The sequence below is a fragment of the Lepidochelys olivacea genome, assembly GCF_965140295.1.
Source record: "Lepidochelys olivacea isolate rLepOli2 genome assembly, chromosome: 2".
NCBI lineage: Eukaryota > Metazoa > Chordata > Testudines > Cheloniidae > Lepidochelys > Lepidochelys olivacea.
In genome coordinates, this window is record NC_140412.1 from 161,780,584 (window position 1) to 161,804,231 (window position 23,648).

Consider the following 23,648-nt stretch of genomic DNA (forward strand, 5'->3'; position numbering starts at 1 on the left):
GCAGCTCCTGCTGCTTTCTGTTATTGCCTCGCACCGTTGCTCTTGGCCGCCTGTTAGGTCTCTTGCGCCCTCCTTCCCCTCCAGCACAGCACTCCACCATCTCTGTGCAGCTAGAGGAGAGAGAATGCATTGCACCAGCAGCAGACACAATTTTCTTCACTCTGGGTCCTGGTGCCTCTCCCTGCTCCCAGTCTGTGGCACCTGCCGCGGCCGCCTCCGTTGGCTCCAGGCCAGCGCCGCCGCGACCCCCGATGCCTCTTTCTCCTCGCGCCCTGAGTCATTTCAGTGCCCCAGGGAGTAACCGCAGTGATTTACTGGGGAGTGAGAAGTTCCCTTCACTCCAAACCTTTCCCTACTTCGGAGCAGAGCGCGCTTCCCCGCCCGCCGGTCTGCATGAACCCAGAGCCCATCCCGCCTGCTGGAAGCCGGTGGGGTTGTTCCCCTCGTCTCCGGTTTCCGGATCGGCCTCTCTACTGGGCGGGGGGGGCGCTCAATCGCAGGCTCCGCCCTTCCCATCAACCACTCGCTGCCAGGGGCGCTCTATGCACAGGTCACTGCGGGAGGGCGGCCGGGGAGCCCCCCCCTTCCAGCTGGGGGGCGCACGGGCTCCAGGAGCCCGCTGCCCCTCCCCTCGCAGGACGCCGCGAGCGGCAGGAGGCGGAGGAGGGCGCCGCCGCACGCCTCGCTCTGCGCCTCTCCCGGCTGCGGGGCCGCCATGTCTCCGCTGCGCTGGGGCGCTTGGCTGCTGCTGCTCGCCGGCCCCGCAGCCTCCTCCGCCAGCCCGGCCGACGAGAGCGGCGGGGCGCGGGGAGGGGGCCGCGGGGACGGGGAGCGGGGGGCCCGGGAGGAGCCGCAGCGGCAGCAGCACGACTCCTCCTACGGCACTTTCGCCAGCGAGTTCTACGACCTGCGCTACCTCTCCGAGGAGGGTGAGGGGGCCGGGGGGCGCGGGGTGGGGAGCCTCCTGTTGGGGTAGGAGGAGGAAGCTGCAACCCCCGGCCCGGTGAGGTGCCCCGAGGCCGCGGGGGAAGGGGGGGGGCGAATTGAGCTGGGAGGAGGAAGCATGCAGCGAGGGCAGGGAGAGGAGCTGGATGCACGGGTGTGTGTGTGTGTGTGAAGCATGCAGGAATGAAGGGGAGAGTGGAGCTGAAATGCACCGAGGGGAGCGGGAGAGTGGAGCTGGATGCACGGAGGGGTGCCGGGGGAGAAGCATATACAGGAGGGAGGGGAATAATGCACTGGGACACGGGGGCGGGGATGGAGCATGCACCCAAGGGGAGGGAGAGGAGGAGCTGGATGCACCGGGGAGGATGAAACATGCAGGAATGAGGGGGAGACTGGAGCTGAAATGCACTGATGCGGGGTGGGAAGGGAGAATGGAGCTGGATGCCCTGAGACACTGGGGGGGATGCACCAAGGGGAGTGGAGAATGGAGCTGGATGAACGGGGGAGGGTGAGGAATATACAGGGGGGAGGGGAATAATGGAGCTAAATGCACTGGAGGGGGAAATATGTGGAGCATGCATCCGAGGGGAGGGAGAGAAGGAGCTGGATGGGAGGGGGAGGGATAGCTCAGTGGTTTGAGCATTGGCCTGCTAAACCCAGGGTTGTGAGTTCAATTCTTGAGGGGGCCATTTAGGGATCTGGGGCAAAAATTGGGGATTGGTCCTGCTTTGAGCAGGGGGTTGGACTAGATGACCTCCTGAGGTCCCTTCCAACCCTGATATTCTATGAGTCTATGCCCGGGGGAAGATGAAGCGTGCATCGGAATGAGGGGGAGACTGGAGCTGGATGCATTGGGACACTGGGGGGGAATGGAGGGAGCTGGATGCATCGGCAGTGGGAAGCTGCACAAGGCTGGTGGAGGGTCCGTGGGGGGGGGGGGGGATGGGCTGCTCCCTTCTCGGCCCCGCTCCTGGCCGGGTCTCCCTCCCCGTCGCCCTGCTGCCCTCCTGTCTGTGCCGTGGAGCCGCCTGGCCCCGTGTTGTCGTTTCAGCACGTTGGCTAGTAACTCGGCGGCGTCCGTTCCCTGCTGTGGCCGGGCGGGGGCCTCCGAGCTGCTGCTGTGGGGCGGCACTTTCTGGGGCACGTTTGGAGCCAGCCCCACGCCCGTCAGCTCCCGTCGTGCACGGCCCGTGGCTCCTGGGGCGGGGGCCGAAAGGGGAGTGTCGGAGGCGAGGCCTGGTGCAGGGGTCGCAGTAGATTGAGGCTCGTCGCAAACGAAGAGAGGGAGAGAGAAATCTGCCCTTCTGTGGGTCGGAGCTGTGTTTTGGGTGTCAGACATATTTGCTATTGACAATCAAATGCTCTTCATCATGGGAAAAAGGACTGGCAAAATGAGCATAGCTCCCCCTCCTCTCCCTGGCGTGGGCACCCCTCCTAGCTGCCCTTCCTTTTGGCTGGGGTGCTGAGAGCTCTACCACCAGTCTCAGTTTACAATAACCATTATTGGTGTCTCCAGGCTTTGGAGCAAGAACTTGGAATCAGGCACTGCGACAGTGCTGGGGTCACAGAGATGCCTAACGCTGCGCTCTGTGCTTTCGCAGGGAATACAACCTTGTCTCTCCTAGAGAACGCTCAAGTGTTCTCCTCATGGGTACACAGCCTTTCAGGCTAAATGTGCCAAGTCTCTATTACCACCACTTGCAGATCAGGGCTCACGTATACTCCCACTGGGCAGGAGACCCTTGCACTGGACCTCATGCAGAGACTGGAAGACCCAGTTAGGTTTCACATTTCTCTTAGCAGAATATCCTGCTATCTGTAGCCTATTTTATTGTTGGTTCTGAGGTGCAGTCTGTCTTCTGTCCTCAACCATCTATGCAATGGCAGCCAAGCATTCTCTTTTCACAGGTTACCTTGGTATAAAGATGACCTGTGACAGATGAGGCATATAGGATAGAGACTAATGTCCGTGGCAAAAATCATGCAGTCACATTGATTGCAGTATTGTTTTAAGTGGTGATGGTGAAGAAAGTTTTTCCCTGTCTGTGAAATCCATTTGTCAGAGCTTTTCCAGGTGTGTGATGGGTTGATCATGCCTGGTTGCCTCCACTCAGATACAAGAATCAGTTCTTTCTTGCCATCAGAAGTTTTCCAGTTGTTGTGCTGACAAGATCGATGTGATTTAGATAAAAAATTGGCTGCTTTTGTGGTGGCAAAACCATTTCTGGAGGGGATAGATATATCATCTTTTCTGGCACAGTCCTGGACAGTTTCAGTCACAGAGTTTCTAGCTACCATCTGTGATTTGGAGCCTTTACTTTCTTGGCTAGTAAAATGAAGTAGGGCAGTATTATGTCCATTATCCATTGATACTGCTAGTGACTCCTTAGAGGAGCGCTGATTACCAGCATCCCTCACATGAACAGTTGTTAGGGTTTTGTTTAAGAAGCCATCATTTTACCATAGCAATCTTACCAGTAATTGCCCTGTTCCTAATCTTACCTTTTGAGGAAAGATTATTGACAAAAATTGTGGCAAGACAATTTGGAAACCGCAGACACTTCTCATTTCTCTCATCTCATTCTTTCAGTCTGGCTTTAGGCCTGGATTTGGTATGAAAGCTGTACTCGTCACACTGATCTCTTAGCAATGGAAAGTATTCTCACTGATTTTTAGATCAGTCTGAAGCTCTCCATTCATTTGTGACAAGATTTTCGCTGACTTGTTTGCAGACCATAGCTAGCTTAGACAGTGTTGCACTTGAGTAGTTCTTTCTTTCCTCTCTGAGAAATCCCAATAGGTGATTTGGGGCAATTGTCTGTTTGCCTGGAGGGCTTCCTCTTCCAGGATTCCACAGATTCCATATATTAGCTGAGATCAGCCAGTGAGGTGGGTAGAGCTATTAACAATCCCGAAGATTTAAACCCATGGAGTTTGAGGAAGGACATTCTATTGAAGGACTATCAGTTTAGGAATTAACTTCCCTTGCTGGTTGGGTAGAATATGAGTAGTTGATCTTTGGGCCACAGTGCAAGGCTCATCTTGTATTCTCAGGCTTTTGCCTGAGCAGGGAGGGGAGTGGCTGTGCTGGTGTATAATTTCATATGCGGTGAAGAAGTCTGATTTTTTTTAACTTTTAAAAAGCCACGTGTTATGTTAAATATCATATATGTGCCTAGATATGTATTGAGCATATTTTATACATTTTAAAATAAATAAATGGGGCTGAACTTTAAAGCTTCAAACTTCATGTGTGGCTGAACAGCTTTGAAAAATAGCTGCTTGAAAAGATAGAGGAAGGGAAGGGGTTAAATAACGAGGTTTTAGGCAGTGAAAACTTTCCTTTGTTTGCCTGCAGTAAAAGCTTTCAGTTATATTGCTGACTGCAGTATGCGCTATGGAGTGGTGCAATAGTGCACAGCTCCAATAGTGTGATAACGATAGTTGTGTTTCTGTTGAGTGGTGCAGCTTAAAACTCCTGAGGAAGTGAAAACGCAGCTGCAAAACTTCTTAGTGCCACAGCTAGTTCTTTCTTTTCCTGTCAGTTGAAGAAAAGAATATCAAATTCAAATACCAACATAAAGGCTGAAAACCTGAACCCAGAAAGATCAGGAAATTCAAAATGTAAGGTTTCAAAAACCATGTTCACTCAGCCTGTCACGCTTCCTTCCCCACTCTGAACTCTAGGATACAGATGTGGGGACCCGCATGCAAGACCCCCTAAGCTTATCCTTACCAGCTTAGGTTAAAAACTTTCCCAAGGTACAAACTTTGCCTTGTCCTTGAACCCTATGCTGCCACCATCAAGCGTTTTAAACGAAGAACAGGGAAAGAGCCCACTTGGAGATGTCTTCCCCCAAAATATCCCCCCAAGACCTACACCCCCTTTCCTGGGGAAGGCTTGATAAGAATCCTCACCAATTTGTACAGGTGAACACAGACCCAAACCCTTGGATCTTAAGACCAATGAAAAATCAATCAGGTTCTTAAAAGAAGAATTTTAATTAAAGGAAAGGTAAAAGAATCATCTCTGTAAAATCAGGATGGTAAATACCTTACAGGGTAATCAGATTCAAAACATAGAGAATCCCTCTAGGCAAAACCTTAAATTACAAAAAGACACAAAAACAGGAATATACATTCCATCCAGCACAGCTTATTTTACCAGCCATTAAACAAAAGGAAATCTAACGCATTTCTAGCTAGATTACTTACTAACTTAACAGAAGTTCTGAGGCTGCCTTCCTGATCTGTTCCCGGCAAAAGCATCACACAGACAGACAAACCCTTTGTTCCCCCACCCCCCTCCAGATTTGAAAGTATCTTGTCCTCTCATTGGTCATTTGGGTCAGGTGCCAGCTAGGTTACCTTAGCTTCTTAACCCTTTACAGATGAAAGGGTTTTGCCTCTGGCCAGGAGGGATTTTATAGCACTATATACAGAAAGGTGGTTACCCTTCCCTTTATATTTATGACACAGCCTCATTCCACAAAGTGTACTGGTGCCAAATGGGCAAGTGCATACTGATTTTGAAGCCCTGACTTTTTTGTTATCTGGTTGTTTTGTGTTCCGATTTATGTAGTGTATTTTATCTTTAACCTGTCTTTTACCTTTTGATTTAATATAAAATTCTTTTTAATTCTTAATGCAGAATTAATCAAAAAGGCCCTGTACATATCTGTGTTGGTTAACTGAAACTGTGTTGGTTTAACAGCTTTTAACTTTTAAGATTCATTTTCTGGACAGAGACTCAGGAAACCTGTGCTCACTGCGTAGTTCTGCCACAGACTGCCTAAGGAAATCACTTATTCTCTCTTAGTGGGATTTTTGAAAGTGCCTAAGAGAGTTAGATGACTAATGCCCATTGAAAGTTCATAGGAGTTAGGTGTCTTCAGATACTTTTGAAAATCCAGTCCTCTGTGATGAGGGTCCCGGGGGTGTGGGAGGGGGGCACGCTGAGATTACTTAAATCAGTGCAAACTGGAAAGAATGGGGCAGACAACCCCCAAAGCTGGTGGATAGTCCAATTTTTAGATTCACCAGATAAAACAGCTTCTAGAATAATCTTACTGGTTACACGGAAGCCAAACATAGCAACCCAGCCTTTGGGCTCCCTCCAAGACAGCCAAGTCAAATATGAAAGTTCTACTAATCCCAAAGGATTGGACATATCTCCCAAATTAATGAATATTCCAGATCTTATCCAAATATACACTTACAGCCAATTCTTATGAGTACAGTTCTGAGATCAGTTTCATAGTAAAGATGATGAGCTTTCTAGTTGCAAAGAGTTCTTAGAATTAGTCCATAATTTCAGTCCAATGTTTCATACCCCGGGTGATCCAGATGCGACTGGAGATATCAGTCTTATGACTCAAACTTCTGCCAAAATAAAGCTCAAGCAGATCTGAGAGGAAAGGATCAGATCCCAAGAGTACTTTATACAGTTCCTGGGCTTGGATGAAGAACAGGCTTTTGATGTAACCTTCTGTTTCTCAAACATTACTGGTGATTAACTACATGGATTAACATAAGGTAATTTATCCATGAAGCAGTTCAACACAGACTTTAAAGAGACATGTAGACAGTGACATTATCACACTCACATTTCATCTAAATGTTAATAGTCCCTTTTGATCTCTGAATGAATAGCTATCGTAATATACAGGAACTGTCTGTTTACACGGTTAACATCTAACAAGATATAACTAAACACGTACAATTATTATTACCTCTAATTCTCTAACAATACAGGTTTACATTTCAAAGTTCTTGCCTATCTAACATGGAATGGCCCGAATTACCATTTATCTAACATGTCTCTAAAGGTTGAATCTGGGTCATTTAGCCTGCGAGCTGCTTAACCCTTTCTGACCAGACGTCATAGCCTCAGTGCCCTATCTTTAAAATGGAGATAACGGACTCAGTTCTCTACTGGATACAAAGCTCAAGTGCAGTGGAGGAGGGACTAGGAAGGAGCTGATTGCAGATCCCTGATTCCTAGCTGACTTGTGGAAAGACCTTCTGCCAGCAGAGAATCAGGTGTAGTGGCCTCTGGATCCACTACACCCCCATCCCTCAAAATGCATTTTGCATACAAGATAATCCAACCCAATAATACTTTCTCTTATCTACTCTTTGCATGTTTTGTCTAGTTAGATTGTGAGCTCTTCAGGGCAGGGACTCTCTCTCTTACTAAGGTTATGTACAGTGCCTAGCACAGTGAAGGCCTAATCTTGGTTGGGGCCTCTTAGATACTATTCTAATATAGATAAATAATAACAGTGGCAATATTTTGATGTATTACTCCGCATTCATTATCTAATGGCGGTTTATTCTGATTATACAGGTTACCCTTTCCCTACTGCTCCTCCTGTGGATCCATTTGCAAAAATTAGAGTGGATGATTGTGGAAAAACCAAGGGATGCTTTAGGTTGGTGTAGAATAAAAATGTAGATATCTTTCAGTTTATAAACCGTTACTTGACTTCACTAGGGACACTAGTAAATGTCCCACATTCATTTTACTAAATGTTTGTTGTCTGCAGATATTCACCATGATCAGGGACTATGTTGTTCAACACCTGATGAGCACTTATGTAAATAGTCCCAGTGAGATCAATGGACCACACCTCTGAATAAGTGCTCACCATAATGAGCCAACATGACCCAGTCCTACCATAAAGGGATAATTATTTTTAACACTGTAATTTATTGTTTTATATATAAAATACAATATAGTATAGAAATGATACGTTCTACCAATATCTGAAAATTTTATTTATGTGTCCACCACCATTAACAGCAACAAATCATGCTGTCTTCAAGATTTCGATGTAGAAACACAGATAAGCTAGAACAAAAAAGCTGTTCATATTTTGCGTGGTAGAAAAAGATACATGTTCTGTTTTCCTATTTCATCCAGGTATGGTAAACCTGGATGTAATGCAGAGACTTGTGACTATTTTCTCAGTTATCGTAGAATAGGAGCTGATGTAGAGTTCGAGTTGAGTGCTGACACTGATGGCTGGGTGGCAGTAGGATTTTCCTCAGACAAGAAAATGGTGAGACCAACAAAATTTAACGTTTCATGTTAACAAGTATATAAGCGTTTATGTATTAGAATAGGCACAGTTTATATTGGATTTGAAAAATATGTGGCAGGTGCAGAGAAAGATACACTTCTAATGAGAAATAATATCTAATGTTTGCATAGTGCTTTTCATCTCTAGTTCGCAGGGCACTTTACAAAGGAGGGGTGAGTATTATTAACCCCAGTTTTACAGATTGGGAAGCAGATCAGGAAATAGAACCCAGGGTTGCTGATGCCTGGTCAAGTTCCCTAGGCACTGGACACCTCTCTTGAGAATGAAAGTCTACGGTGATCTCTGGCTTCTGCTTTTGAACGCAAGACTGTTAATGACTTTGCACCATTTAATTCTAAAAAAAAATTCAAGAATAACAAATTTGTCTTCTAAGTGTTCTGACCAGTGTTTAATGGAGCAAAGTATACATCAGAAATTAGTGAAGTGTAAAGTTTTCTTGAATAAGTCAATTATTTTTCCACTGTATAAATCTGGACTTAACCATTACACTCTCAAGGGGATGCCCACTGCCTCTTTTTTCCACCAACACCCCACATTCCCAGAAAAGCCAGGTGAATTTAGAGAGAAAATTATTATTGCTAATTTAAATATATATGCTATATAAAATGAACAAATTGAAATAGGCTTCTTTGCTTTTTAAAAAAGTTTTTGAACAAGGTTGCCTCATATTTATTCTTGTTCCTGTGATTTTTATATTTCAGAAGCATTGTTTTTATTGGGGTTTTATGAGGAAAGCAAGAATTGAGGACTGTAATTCTGTTATATAAATAGTGATTCTCATTAATGTATTTAAGATTAGAACACAGCTTATAATGCTATCTATAATTGATTGCATATTGAAACATACCTATCTGCAACTGAAAATAGTGTTTATGTAATACATCCCTAGTCAGAGAGCAAGTGGAGTTATAAAGTTGCATGTGGATTCTATACACTGGAAAATGGGAGAGTGTTTAATGATCCTTAATCAGAGCCCCCTGAAGCAATAGAAAGACTCCCACTGGTATCAGCTGCTGACTTTGGCTCAGGTCCAAAATGAGGAGCACAAAGAAAATGTGACGAGGGATGCATTACCATCCTACCCATGTAAATGGTATTATGTTGGAAATAAAAGATATGCGTCATGTAGTCTTAAGAAATAGTTGTAGGGACACATTTTTAAAGGTATTTAAGAGCCTCAAGATACAGATAAGCACTTAGTGGGGTTTTCAAAAGCACCTAGGCACTTAACTCTCCCAAGCACCTGTCTGCACCTTGAAAAATCTGGCCCCTACTCTATATCAGATTAACAGTGGTAACATGCAGCCTTATCATATATCCAGTAGATGGCACCCCTGCACAATCATAATTTTAAAGTGAATGATTTGGTTTTCAAACCTGCTATGTATGAGATGCTGTGTGTCACTTAATCAGGCTACAATGCCATTTGTCATTTCAGTCTTTATTGCTTGTTGTATCTGTTAATTTAATCTATTTTCCCAGTAATTTTCCAGCCAAACAAGTGTCCTAGAATATGTAGGGTTTGTTAATGTAAATGACTCTGAGCTTTTTGGCAAAAGCTCCTCATAAACAAAATTCTGCCTTGGTGGACTCAAGTCCCTGTTTCTGGCCTGAGCAGCCTGACACAGTTCAGGGAAGAAAAGCATCTTGATTCTTTGATGGATTATTTCTTCATTGCCCTGTGCAGCTTTTAGTATTCTTTCTTGGTCTTGAATAGCATAATGCTTGTTCCATTTTTGTGCTCTCTCTCCTGTTAAGATTTGTACTCCTTTTCTGTTAATTTAGGTTCAGATTTTATTATTTTTATTTGTTGACTCGGAACCATATTCTGATACACTTGCTCATGCTGAATGGTACATTACTCTACTATTCGTCCAGTTGAAGTGGATGGGACACTCGTGGAATGTGTTGCCACCCTTTGTGAGCAAAGGTGTCAGAGTCTGGCCCCTATTTATTCAGTGCCAACAATGTGCTTGTCACTGTAATATGCTCAGAAATAAGGACAATCCATGTCTTGAAGCATTTACAGTCTAAAAGACTGAGAAGTGGGACCCACTGAGAACTCCAGAGGTAGGGGTAATTAGTAAGGCTTTGTTTGTTTGTTTGTTTGACCTATAATTATTATGAATTAACTTTTTGTGGGCATAATGCAAGAAGTCAGTTTTAAGGAGGGATTTCAATTAGGAGAAAGTGGTTGTTCATGGTGAACTGAGGTCATTCCATACAAAGGGGGCACTGTAGAAAAAATGCACAGAGATGAGTGGAGAAGAAGGAACTGAATAGGGCATCATGTCTGGCATCACTGGCGGAGTTATGGGGTGGGGGAACCTGATAGGAAAAAAAACCCAAGATGTAGGGCAGGGTGGAGTTCTGCAGAACCTTACCAACGAAGACCTAGGAAGTTTAAATTCAATGTGGCATGTAAAGGAGAACTAGTAGAAATATCCCAGATAAGGATGACATGGCAAGAACAACTAGGCAAGGAAAATAATTAAAAATCCTTGTTTTTTAAAAATTGATTGGGTTGATGTGTTAGGGAGCTACATGGCAATTTTGACTACAGAACAGTTCAAAACATTTTAACTTTGTTTTGTGTTTGGTTTTTTAATGTTAAAGGTGTTGGTTTTTTTTTTTTTTAATCTCCTTGTCCTTAGAGGTGAAGAATTTTTGCTCAAACTTATAAAAAAATAAATTAAACCTTTAAACACAAATTAAGCCTGAGGTGAAAGTTTTTGAAAACAGGAGGTTAGAATGAAAGCCCTTATATAACCTCAACTGTAGCAGTCATCACCTCTCCCACATTAATACCGAGCACCTGGAGCTTTTCAAATCCATGTCTTACCTAGTTCTTCCATTTTTCAGCAGTTTTGTAAGAATCTACACAGCAGTGGCAGCTAAATTAATGTGCCACCCCTTACTTTGTCCCCATCCATTTTGTTCCCCAAAAGCAGTTTGTGCAACCAGGATTAGGTGAGCAAAGACAGTTATGAATCTTTTGCAACATGCATAAAAGAACAGACTTACTTAGGATAAAGTCAGCAATCACTATTGCCTCCTTCAATGTGACACATTGATGACATTAGTACTATGGCTGTGGGGTATGTTGTTACCCAGTACTAACATCTACGCCACTGGCAGTAACCCAATCTTTAGTTGCCAACAACCTACAAAACTTTAAGATTTATTCCTGATATTAATGCTTCTAGAAGGCTATACTTTTGTAAGTAATATTGTGCCCTGAACGGTTAAGTATCTTTGCTGTGTCAATAGTGTTTTTGAATAATTGTTTTAGGAATACAGTACTTCTATGAATAGCCTACACAAGTAATTGTCATCATACTTTTTTTTCATCCACTTGTTTGTTTCTCAGATTGTGTTTCTGTGTCACTGCCTACAATATGTGCGGAAGCAAATTTGCCGTTGGTTAGTTCTGTTAGTATTTTATAGTATTCAACTTGTTTAACTGAATTCCTACTTTGCACTTGGGTGATATATATTAAGGGAAGGAATTAGGAAAAACACTATTGAATTAAAGTAGATTCCTTGCAGTTACGCAATTAATCCTTCAGATATTTTAGATTTGTTTCCTACTGTTGATTAGATTATATAGCATTTAATGTAATGAACTTTGCACCCCAAAAGTTCTGTTCTTCTTCTGTTTTTGTTGTGGTACAATATCCAGGAAGTTCACATATTTTGAACAATAAAAAAATGTTACTTTTTCTTTCTTGTTACTTAAATTATGTCAGGGAGTTGCCATCCTACTGGAATTTGGTATACATCGTGGTGAAAATCAAAAAGTGGCTTGCATACCCATAAACAGATAGAAAAAGTAAATATTACCATTGACTTTTTTCTGCACAATCTGCAGGTGGAAGTATCCAGGGATTTGTACAATGAAAGGGGGAACTAGAGCTTTTATTATGTCAGCTTTCATAGTGAAAATTATGTAATGTGAATACTTTTATGGATATGGAAAAAAATTATTACTTGTTGAGTTTTCTTGCTAAAAGTAAAACTTTCAAAAGGTAGAACTCTGACTCATTTCTTTCCTACCATGTAGGGTGGAGATGACGTCATGGCTTGTGTTCACGATGATAATGGAAGGGTCCGAATACAGCACTTTTATAATGTTGGTCAGTGGGCTAAAGAGATCCAGAGAAATCCAGCTAGAGATGAAGAAGGAATTTTTGAAAACAACCGTGTGACTTGTCGATTTAAACGTCCTGTGTATGTTCCCAGAGATGAAACTATTGTAGATCTTCACTTGAGCTGGTACTATTTGTTTGCTTGGGGTCCAGCAATTCAGGGTAAGTTGATGGTATGCAGCTATGACTGCGTTCTTCAATCTATTTCATCATTGTAAAAGGAATTAAAATAGTTTGCAGAAGATTTTCCGATTTCTGTTTACAATAGCAGTGTGTGTATATATGTAAATTAAGGGGGCACTGTCAAGTTAAGTCATATAAAAATTCCTTACCTACTCTTTTTGATTATCTCTACTCCCAAAAGCTAAAATTGATTGTATATGCTTCAAAATGACCAGTTTATGATTCTTCTGAAGGATATTGTTCATAGTTTGTTGTTCAGGTTTCCTATGATTTATTCAGAGTTTTACCTTCTGGCACTATGTTAACTGTTGATGTAATGCTGTGTTTTTGTGAAGATTTCCTATTTGGCTAGAAACACCATTTTAAACTTATGAAAATCCTCCTTTTGGTATAGTAAATAGCAATAAGAGGAGGTGAGGTTATCTAGTGGAAAAGAAAGAAAAATCAGAAGTAGTTTAATTCACATGCTATGCTCATCTCTTTTTCTATCCTTTGTCTATTAAAGGTTCTATAACTCGGCATGACATAGACTCACCGCCTGTATCAGAGCGTGTTGTCAGTATTTACAAGTATGAAGACATTTTTATGCCATCAGCTGCCTATCAGACCTTTTCTTCTCCATTCTGTTTGCTTCTTATTGTTGCACTGACCTTTTATTTATTGATGGGAACCCCATGATCACAGCTGGATATGTATGGAAGATAGTGAGAATTTGTTAGTGAGAGTTCCTCAGGATGGATGAATTTTCTGTTGGAATTCATATCACATGATCGTCTAGCTGCTTTGTTGACAATTTCATCTTCTCAGCAAGGAAATAACCTCTCCTTTGAGCAGTAATGGTGTGCCAAATAATTAAGAGTAATCAAGGAGCAAGTAACAAACCGCTTCCAGTGTAACTACTAGTTGTTTAATGAAAAATACTTTTGTAAAATGTGTGTGTGTATGTTGGGGGGAATTTAGTAATGGACATATAGAATCAAATTATTTAATACACAATTTCCTTCAGTTCAAGAACTAAACGTTGGGGAAATATTGTCTGTTAAATACTTGTGGTGCAGATAGCACACCTGTAAGTGCAGTTTCTGAACTCAAAGTCAGGGTATTGTCCCAGCACCGCTGTTTAATAAGGACTGCTTTGTGATAATGGGCTTTCACCTGCCAAAATACTTTGAATTTGACAAAAGCAACTCACAGGTCTAAATGGTTCTGGTGCTTTCCAAAACCAGAAAATGCTTCACATTCCCAGTACAAGCAAAGTTAAACTTTCCATTGCAGAATTCTAATAATTGTCTGTACTATAAAAATAATTCTTAGACACAGCCATACTTAAGAAGACATAGCTAAGCTTTTTATTAATGAGAGATGATGCTGTATAAACAAGAAAAAAGAACATTAATGCTGATATAAATGCTTCATGATACAGAAAAATGCCTAAAAGTATATAGACTATAGAAGCCCCTTCAAGCCATAAGACATCTTCTAGTAGGCAAAGTAAGTTTCTTTTTTTATGAAAAAATGTTATTTAGATGTAAACGTCTTTTAAACAGCTGTTTTGCAGTAACCCTAACGTGTCTGTTCTCACCTTGCTATCTGCCCTAAATTCCATTCATGTTAAAGATGAGCAGGAGCAGCAGCTCATTGTTCCCAGAGCAATGCAAACATGATCTATGGTACTAATATGAAAATATGGGAATAAATAAAAAGAGCCTTAATTTCAGTTCCATCAGAATCATAGGTAAAGTCATATTTATCCAATGAGGAAAAAGACAATTCAACCATGAAAATAGATTTGAATTTTCTATCCTTCAAAGTATTACAAAAAGGGAAAGAAAATAGTTAAGTATTATTGTAAATGGGAGTGGCAGAAATGTATCAAATGAAGAATAGATCACAACTTATTCTAAAATGTTTTGGGTTATTGCTGTACATTTTTACTGTCTACATGATAGGAAATTTATGATTACCTTAAGCAGGGAAGCAGCTGTCTCTTTAAATACCTGATCTTGCAGATAACACATGCACAAATCTTCCATCCACTCAAATGGGAGTTCTGCATGCTTTAGGGTTGCAGGTTCAGTCCCTAAGTTATACTACGTATTAGGCTGTTGTACCAAGAGTACACAGTGCTTGACATGTTTGAGAACTCTTTAGCGCTATGTACTTGTAGAGTGTCTTATTAGAGATGATGTTTCCATCTTAGTTATTGCATGGTGAGGTAATAAGAAAAAAAATAATTGGAGTTTTGTAATTTGTGCATTATTACTCACAGTATAAAATTCAAAGGTTGATTTTTTTCAAGGCTTTGCATTCCTCGAAACTGTGTGCTTAAAGTATGTAAATTTTCGGTTTAAATGGTTATTTACCTCCCTAGCAAGCATTTTGTCCATATTTAAAATTGCAACATTTGTTTAAAAAATGGAGTATTAATTAGAAAAGTTTACACTTTAAAGTGCTTCATAAATAGTGACTTTATCTTAGTGCATTTCAGTAAGTGAATCCTCTATACCTGATTAACCAACTAATTAAATATGTGATATAGTTGTAGTGGGTCAGATCCTTGTCCCTGATAAGGTCTGCTTTGTGGAACTCTGGGAACAAATCATAGCCTTAATGTGTTCTAAGCAGACAGCTGAGATTCTTCTGGTGTAGCAGAATCCTTTGATGGCATAGATCTGGGTAGCTGGCTCTATGCCATAGTCTCTAACACTGGAGAGAAGAATGTGGTCAAAGCATGCTGTGTGTCCCATGTGCTGCTTAAATTACAGCAAGGAGCCTGTTCAGCTCCCAGCCTATGGCCAGTTTTACTACCAGCATAAGTTAAAGCAGTCTCTGGCCTGCTCTAATTTAGAGGCACTTACAGTAGCCCACAAGGGGCTGTTCCAGCAGCTATAGATTACTGGAGCATAACACAAACCTACCTTTGCTCTCCTGCCTCCACTTGACTCCTGGCTGGCCATCAAAATTGAGGTCAGTATATACAAAGACAGTAAAAATAACACTAAGGTACAAAGAGATTTAATCAACCTGACAAAAGTAAACAGATTCAGAGCTGAGGCTAAACCTTTGCACTTATTGTATTCCTTTGTGTCATGCTCGTGGAGAATATACACTATTTCAGATTACAGAGCTTTCAGGGCTGGTGGCTGAGCCTATGCCGTACATTAAGGCAAACGTTTGCCTTCACTTTCAGATTCTGTTTTTGTGAGTTAAAGGTTCACCCTTTACCTGAGATTAATGTATTTTTTTTTTGGTTGTACTTTCCTTTTGTTCAGATATTAGTAGCAGTTTGCACTTGTATAGCACCAAGGATCTCAAAGTGATTAGCTGGCCCTATTTAGCCTTCCTTAATAATAGAGAAAAATACAGCAAGTCTACCAAAAAAAAAGAGAGAGAGAGAGAGAAACTATACTACTCTTCAGCTTTTCAACTGATGTTTGAGTTTGTGTCTATTAATTATTATTCTACTATACCATAATTTTACATACTTTACTGATATTAAAAAGACATAATCCCCGCCCCAAAGAATTTAAAGTTCAAGGGGGGATGGAAAAGGGTTTAAGGAGAGTGGAAGGCTACAAACAGCCATTGAGGATTAGAGGTATAAGAGTGGATAATAGTGGAAAAGTAGAACTGCTTGGCCAAGAACAGAGCAGAAGGAAGAAAGAACAAGCCTATAGGAAAGAAAGTTGGCAAGATCATGGGACTTTCTCCATGAGCATCTCTACAGAGCAGAAGCAGAGATAATAAAGGCGAGGAGAGAAACAAGGCTGGGAACTTAACATATATTCTATATTGGAAATATATTATCTATAGCAAAGTCCCCTTTTCACTACAGCATCACTGCAATCTTGCTTCCTAAATGGAAGGTGTCTCCTACTACCGAATAACAGAGACTTCTGGCAAGCCTATCACCCACCCTCTCCCCCAAGTCAGAATAGGGTACATGGTAGTTAAAGTAGCACCAGGTTGGAAATGAAACATCAGAAGCAACCCAGTTTCAGAATTTTCACGAAGTAAAGTTGATTGGACTGCTAATATTTGGAGAGGACAGGAAAAGGGTGAAACTGCAGCAACGCTGTAATTAGGTTTGGAAAGATTAGATTTTTATCAGTAAATGTAAATAAACATTGATTTCAACACACACCCAGAAACCAACAAAAAATATTTCCATTTATGATAACTGAAATTTACAGATAGGCAAAATTCAGCTTGAACACTTGTTAGAGTTTGATTTAAGGATATGTACTTTGTATATTTTTAAGTGGTGATGTTGATAATTTGTGTTAATGGTTATAAAGTTTTAACATTTTGAATTTCCAATTCTGCTGCCATTAAATAATTGTCTCCCTCCCCATAATTTCCCAAAACTGTGAAAATTTAAATCAAATAAAAATGGGGGGGAAATGCTTTAACTCTATAATTGTGCACGACTGTGAAAATTGAAAAAAAATACTTCAAAATAAACATCAATATTATCAGTCAGTTATAATACAAAATTGAAGTCTGCCAAGCCTAACTATAACAGAGAGGAAAGGTCTGGACTTTAGTGAAATTTGACTCTTAATATAATACCTCTTTAGTAGTAACTGGGCATGCCCCGTAACTGTTTCTTATATGTTGTTGTTTTAAATACTAAAAAGCAGTAGTTAGTCCCTGATATGATGAAGTACTGTAAACTTGCTTTACGCTTTTTATTGCTTGTGGAGGGTGCCCTGGAAACTAAAGTCCTCTTTACCCACAGAAGCTGTATGCAGCAATGCATGCTTCTTCATACCTGCCTAACTAATGTGTATCAACCCCGACCAGGAGAGTCAATCTCTAGGGAGAGGATAGTTTAGTCTCCATACCAAATCATTTCTTAGCCTACTTACTGAGATTACTAATGAATTGGCCATTAAAGAACAGTTTCAAAAGGCTTCCATTTTGTGTACGAGGTGAATTAATTGTACAGTTACCTGGCACACATGCACAAATGCAGGCACAGGAACGTGCATGGAAATTTTGCGTGTACACAATTAGGAGGCCTTTGGAAATATGGCCCTGATTGTTCTTTTCCAACATTATCTGTATAACCAACAAAAGGCATTAGTTACCACCTGGGACCATGTATCTGTATAAAAAAATTTTTTTTTTTAGCTGTGAGTTCTGCTTATTATGTTAATCATAGTGTTATCTTGTGCTCCCTTTGTCTGTCTTCACCTGTTGCCTCTCGTTTTATACATAGATTGTAAGCTCCTTGGAGCAAGAATCAGATTTTTGTTATGTATGTACAGTGCCTGGTGCAATGGGACCTGCCTTCTCCACGGGGGCCTCTAAATGCTACCACAAGACAAATAATAAATATAATAATTTGGCCTGTTTTACCCAGAAAGAAAGAATGAGATAGGAAAGAGAGAGAAAAAGAAGAGGGAAGGAAGGCACAGCTGAAGACTCCCTTTTTACTTTCATAAAGACATATAATCTCATATAGTTTGTTTATAGTAGAAAAGGTCTTAAAACCTAAATTACAACATTACAAACTAAACAGTATTACTGATTTTATGAAGTATTTAAATAGAGGGTAATTCAGTTACCCAAAATTCAAAAGGAGAATAACCCTGTTTTCATACTCGAAAGAAACTGTATTGGGGAAAACTCTGCCTCTTCCCGTCCCACTCCTCCCCGCCACACACACTTGCTTTGCTGCACTCCAGTGGTACAAAGGGATAAGAGACATTTAACTCCCCTGTTATGGTTATCCCTATCTTTAGGATGTTCCCAGCTGATGTAAATGTAGCAGAGCTGTCATTCATTTATGTCACCCTCTGCACAATCACCACCATATGATGGGGGGATGAGGGGAGTGAATGGAACATGATGTGCTAGCAGCTAATCTTTTTGAGACCATTGCAAACTGATACAGGTTAAAGAAGCACTCAGGCTGAGCAAAGAATCAGGATCTGCAACCACCTTTCAGCAGAACCCAGAATAATTTAGATGCAGCAGATAATATAGCTGTTATGTGATAAATCCAGTGCAAATTTAGCATAGACTTGGCTGCTTAATAAAATTACAATTCATTTCTTTATGTAAAAGGTCCAGCATAGAAACCTTGGGATTGCCATACCAGATCAGACTCAGACCACTATTCTGTCTTTCATCGTGGCAATTATAGATGCTTCCATGTTAAGGCTACCCAGATCATGGTTTGAAGTCCTTGCTGGACCTCAGCCTGTGCTGCTTATGCTGCTCCCAGTCATTGTAGGCAAGTGAGTGGAGAGACTGTGGGGAAGTGGAGTGAGCCAAATGTGCCTCCTCCCCCTATTTCCTCCTTCCCAGCAATGTACCAGACAGCAGAGCTGGTGAGTGCAAGGCAGAATGTAAGCTGTGTCCATTTCAGAGCTCTCTCATCTCCTCAGATCTCTTCCAGGGATAGTGCAGGTATGCCTCCCCATATTCAGGACAGAGGCTAAAAGATTATAAATAAAGCTCTATTTTTTTAATGTATGTTGTCTTTTAACATCATTGGATGCCCCCTTGTTTTGCCACTATGAAATGGAGTGAACAGGAATCCCCACTCTGTCACTTTGAGAGCAGAAGGCGGGGGCCCGCAAGGGTTCTAAAAATTAATACTTACCACTCCAGGCTTGTATTAAACTCCCATAGTTACAGCTTTTCTCTTGGCTTGGTAAATGCTGCCACCACCCAAATGCAAAAAAAAAAAAAACCCTTTGAACCCAGGAAGGAGCACTTGGGAATTCCTCCCTGTGGGGTACCCTCAAGGGGAAGAGCTGAGAAAGAAAACAAAGGAAATTAGCTGAGGCTATCAGCTAATCAAACAACATGCACAAACCTCGTAGGACACCAAAAATCCAGTCCTGTTCTTAATAAGGTAAATTTTATTAAAAACAAAAGGGAAAAAATACATCTGGAACTTAGGCTTTTGCTAGATTTTAAAGGAGCAATTCCAAAAATAAAACACCCAAAATAGCTTTCTTGGGGGGTTCAGCTTAAAGGTTACAAACAACCAAAAGCATCAGGGGGTTAGCACAGAGGAGATCTACAAGTCTTAAAAAATAAATAAACCTGATCTAGCTAAACATTCTAATCTACTTACACATTTGGACTTTCAGATAAGTAGTTCTAGGTATGATCTGATGATTTATGATCATACCTGGCTTAAAGCTATACACAGCATTTCTGCTGCCCCTCTGTAGGAGTTCCTGCCTGACTATCTTTATACCACTCATTATTTTCTCTCTCTCATGTGTCACCTCCAGCTAATATCCCCAAATAGAACAAACTTGGTCCTGCTTAGAACTGTGTTAGAAGGAACCATGTGCTTTTTCCTTCCCTAGAAGCTGGCTGCAAATAGCACTGTAAAATTACAGAAAAGGAGTATCAATTTTTTTCCACGGAGATCCGTTGTGGGAGTCCTAATATTATTGAAATGGTTGTACATACACTGTATAATTTGTCTAGAACCTGGAACAGCTGGAGGAAACAAAGTTAACTAAATAAAACTTATAAACGTATATATTCTGCATGGATACAATCAACAACATTCATTTAGACCCTGATCTCATAATGTATAGACAGTGGGTGCAAGCAGTCTGCACACATGCTACACATTGCGGAATGCAAGCATCAGTAAGTATTTTTAGAATAAAATGGGTAAACATTTATTTAGTATAATCATAAGATATTGTTTAAACAATAAGGAGGAGATTAATTATTTCTTATACTTACTGCTTTCTCTTAAGTGTTTGAGGTGTTTACTTAAGATTGGATTATGTCACCCTTATTCACATTAATTAAACTACTCAATATGTATAAGAGAGGCAGAATCTGATCCTAAAGAAAATTCAACTTTTATGTAGATTCTCTCCAGGCCGATGCAGACTAAAGACTACATTCTTTGCTAAAATACATATTCACATAAATCCAGAATTTGACCCTAAAGCCTTGAATCTGCCCTTTAAGATATGGAAACACATCACTGGGTACAGGATCTTGACAAATCAGCTACTGGCCATTTCACAGGGGACACAGCTCTATATGCCTGAGTATCAGGATGGAACTCAGCTCTGTATCTGTGCTCAAGGGCTTTCATTGTAGATCATGTATTTACCCGAATTTAATCTCATTGTGTTAGTGGCATTTCTGCTGTGTTGTATCAGAGTTGCATTAGGATCTGATACAACACTAAAATATGCCCATCTTCTGTGTGGATACTTCTAACAGGTCCTGGAAGCTTTAAAAAAAATGTCAAATTTCCAGTGCAGAAGGCAGTCAAGGGAAATAAAGATTATATATTTGTGTATTATGTACCAGATTTTTAAAACCTGCCCTCTGTTTCTGCATTCACTGTTATTTGTATGTGTAATTTAGAGGTCTTAAGTATCTGATTTTGCACACAAATATGGTATAGATAACCCCAGTTTTTCTGAACCTGTTTTCTCTAGATCTGTGTGTTGTTGGTTATATATTTTATATCTACACACACAAATTAAATAAATCAAAAGCAAAATTCAGTTTTTACATAGATTAGTTTTTGGATATCTTCTAAGACCTTTGTAAAATCAGCTATAATTGTATTTGTGTCTAACAGATCTAAATTGAGCCACTGCTAGACTGCGAGTCACATAATAGAGCATAGTACCAACATAAGATGAGTGGATGATAGGTGTGAAGAAGGAGTATGAAAATGTAGTAACATTACTTTCTTTTAAAGTGCAAAATGAGTTACAAATATCAACCAAATCAGCATAATAAATAGTATGAAATGTATTTATTTTGGGTTCATGTTACACTCCTTCAGAAATACAGTTCCTTCCCCGATTTTACTAGAGTAAGGGAAGGGGAGCATTCTTCTAATTTAGTGTTCAGTATGTATTCAACATGACCTTACAAAGTCTTTAAAAGTGGTACTGCTGAGTTTTTAAGGCTAAATTTGGCTTAGCTTAAAACTTCTACTAGCTGGTTAGGAATCTTTGGTTTTAGGATTCTCAATCTATTGTCCTGATATGGTATATGGCAATCCCAAAGTTTCTATGCCAGACCTTTTACATAAGCAAATGAATTGTAATTTTATTAAAAAGCCAAGTCTGTGCTAAATTTGCATTGGATTTATCACATAACAATGTTGAGAATATTTTAAGAACCATTTCCAGCAGCAGATGACTAGTAACAGTAACCAAATTTTTTAAACTTGAAATCTAAAATTACAACTCCAAATCCATATTTACATTCCTAAATTAGTCGGATTTTTCAAAAGTGCTAAGTAACTGCAACTCCCATTTGACTTCAGCGGCTACTCATGATAAAAACTGCACTGTAATCACTATGTGTAGGGGCAGTTACATAGACTCTTTACCCTTTAGATCATTCAAGTTCAATAATTCAAGGTATTTCAGATTCTGAAAATGGAAACATTCAATGAATAGATAAATAAGTCTTTGATTCTGTGGAAAAGAATACAAATATTTTTGCATCTTTTCATTGTAATGCTCTTCTATACAAAGGTTAGAAAAATAAAAAATAAAAGCAACTTCCCTGTCAGTGTTAATGTTTAAATAAAGTAATTTTGCTTTAGGCTTTTTGGTTTTGTAGAAATCAGAGAATCCAGTAAGATGGTTTTAGAATGAAAAGTAACTGGGAGCATGCTCTGGAGAGTACAATAAAGCAAACCACTTTACAGCACAGGTTCATTAACCCTTTTTATCTTATTTTCAAGGGATATTTTTCCCCGCCAATACTATATATTTATAGTGTAGTATATATTTTTTTCCACCATGAAGGAAAAAAGAAGTTTGGGGATAAGAGAATATTGTATATAAAATTAGTAGAATTGGAGGTGAAATGTAGATGCCACATTAAAATCTAGGAATATCAAAGTTTATATTATCAGCGATAATGATGAGAATTTCTTTAAGCAACTATATCGGCAACTATACCATGGCAATACTAAAGTGAGTGGTATTATATACAGCAGTGATTTTTTTTTTCTGATTTCACATCTGATGATAAAGTAGTAACAAAAAATACAGCTACCGTCTATTTTTTTCAAAGCTGAAAATAGTACCATGTTTACTGAAAGAAAATCAAGGGCAAAATTCATATTGGTTTCAATAGAGTCAGGATTACACCCTAAAGATGTTTCCAGCCTTGACTAAAGATGGACATTTTTGTTCCCATATATTAAATATCAACAGTTCTGTTTAGATTAAGACAAATGGCTGGTTGTACTCAGTATTTCTAGTTAGTGCATTCTGAGGTCTGGTTTGCTTCAGACTTTTTGTGTGATTAAGACTGTAAAAAGTATGCTAACTCTTGCCAGTTTGTTCAGTACCATATGAACTGTAAAGAATGTAACTTACGCCAGCATTAAATTTTAATTTTGTACAATGTTTGTGCTAAAAATGAAATTTTAGTCTAAATAATTGATATTCACATGAAACGTGTACCTACAGTATTTAATATTAAGCATGCTCTTTATTCTCTATCTTGAGCCCAGTCCTCCATTCCTTTCCAGCTCCTGTTTGAAGTCATTGAGTACTTTGTTTGGTGAGAGTGGAGGAATAGGCTCATTGAGGTTTGGTTGTCAAATACCTGGACAGAAGTTCTTAAAAATAAACTTTTATGTTAATGCATTGGAATTTGCAGAAAGATAAAACTGAACAAATAGTGAAATTATTTTCACCAACAGGACTATTTTATAAAAAGTGCATGCCCTAAAACATTGCTTTGTAATATTTGTTTTATACTAATTGTGTTGTTGATGTTCTAGTGGACTTGGTTAATTGTCTGACAATAACATATGCAAATATTTATAAACCTGTTATAATAAATGCCTTTTTACTGTAAGAAATTATGTGGTATGGCATTTATAAAGAAACACAGACTTTACAGCTAAAATTATAGTAGCTTTCCTTATCACGTGACATCTTTATATTAAGTTAGTACTTCCATTCTAAGGCGCAAGTCCTGCAAACACTTAGTCATGTGTTTAACTTTTACTACCATGAGTCGTCATTGCAGTGAAGTGTTACATTGTAGGACTAGATAAGTAATGTGTGAGAATCCCAGATGTCAAAGCCATGATGCTCCTACTCATATTCACTGACTCTCGGTGAGATTGCCTTCCTGCTGAAGGGAATAGGTAATTCCTATTCCCATGCTCCTCTTTCCTGTGTAAGAACAGACAGAGGGAGGTGGTGCTAAGAGAGAATACCCTGATGTGGCCATTTTGGAAGGAATAGAGCTCTAAAGAGGTGAGCTAATTTGA

General features: G+C 40.1%; 1 protein-coding gene across 1 annotated transcript; it reads left to right on the plus strand.

The window, feature by feature from the left end:
* The first annotated feature begins 598 nt into the window (after nt 1–598).
* On the plus strand, nt 599–23,209 carry FRRS1L (ferric chelate reductase 1 like). The gene is given in 7 exon segments (XM_084619702.1): nt 599–800; nt 803–860; nt 862–929; nt 7,295–7,379; nt 7,871–8,009; nt 12,115–12,361; nt 12,888–23,209. Coding segments are annotated over 7 exon segments (855 nt in total). The 5' UTR covers nt 599–715; the 3' UTR covers nt 13,061–23,209.
* The last annotated feature ends 439 nt before the right edge of the window (nt 23,210–23,648 follow it).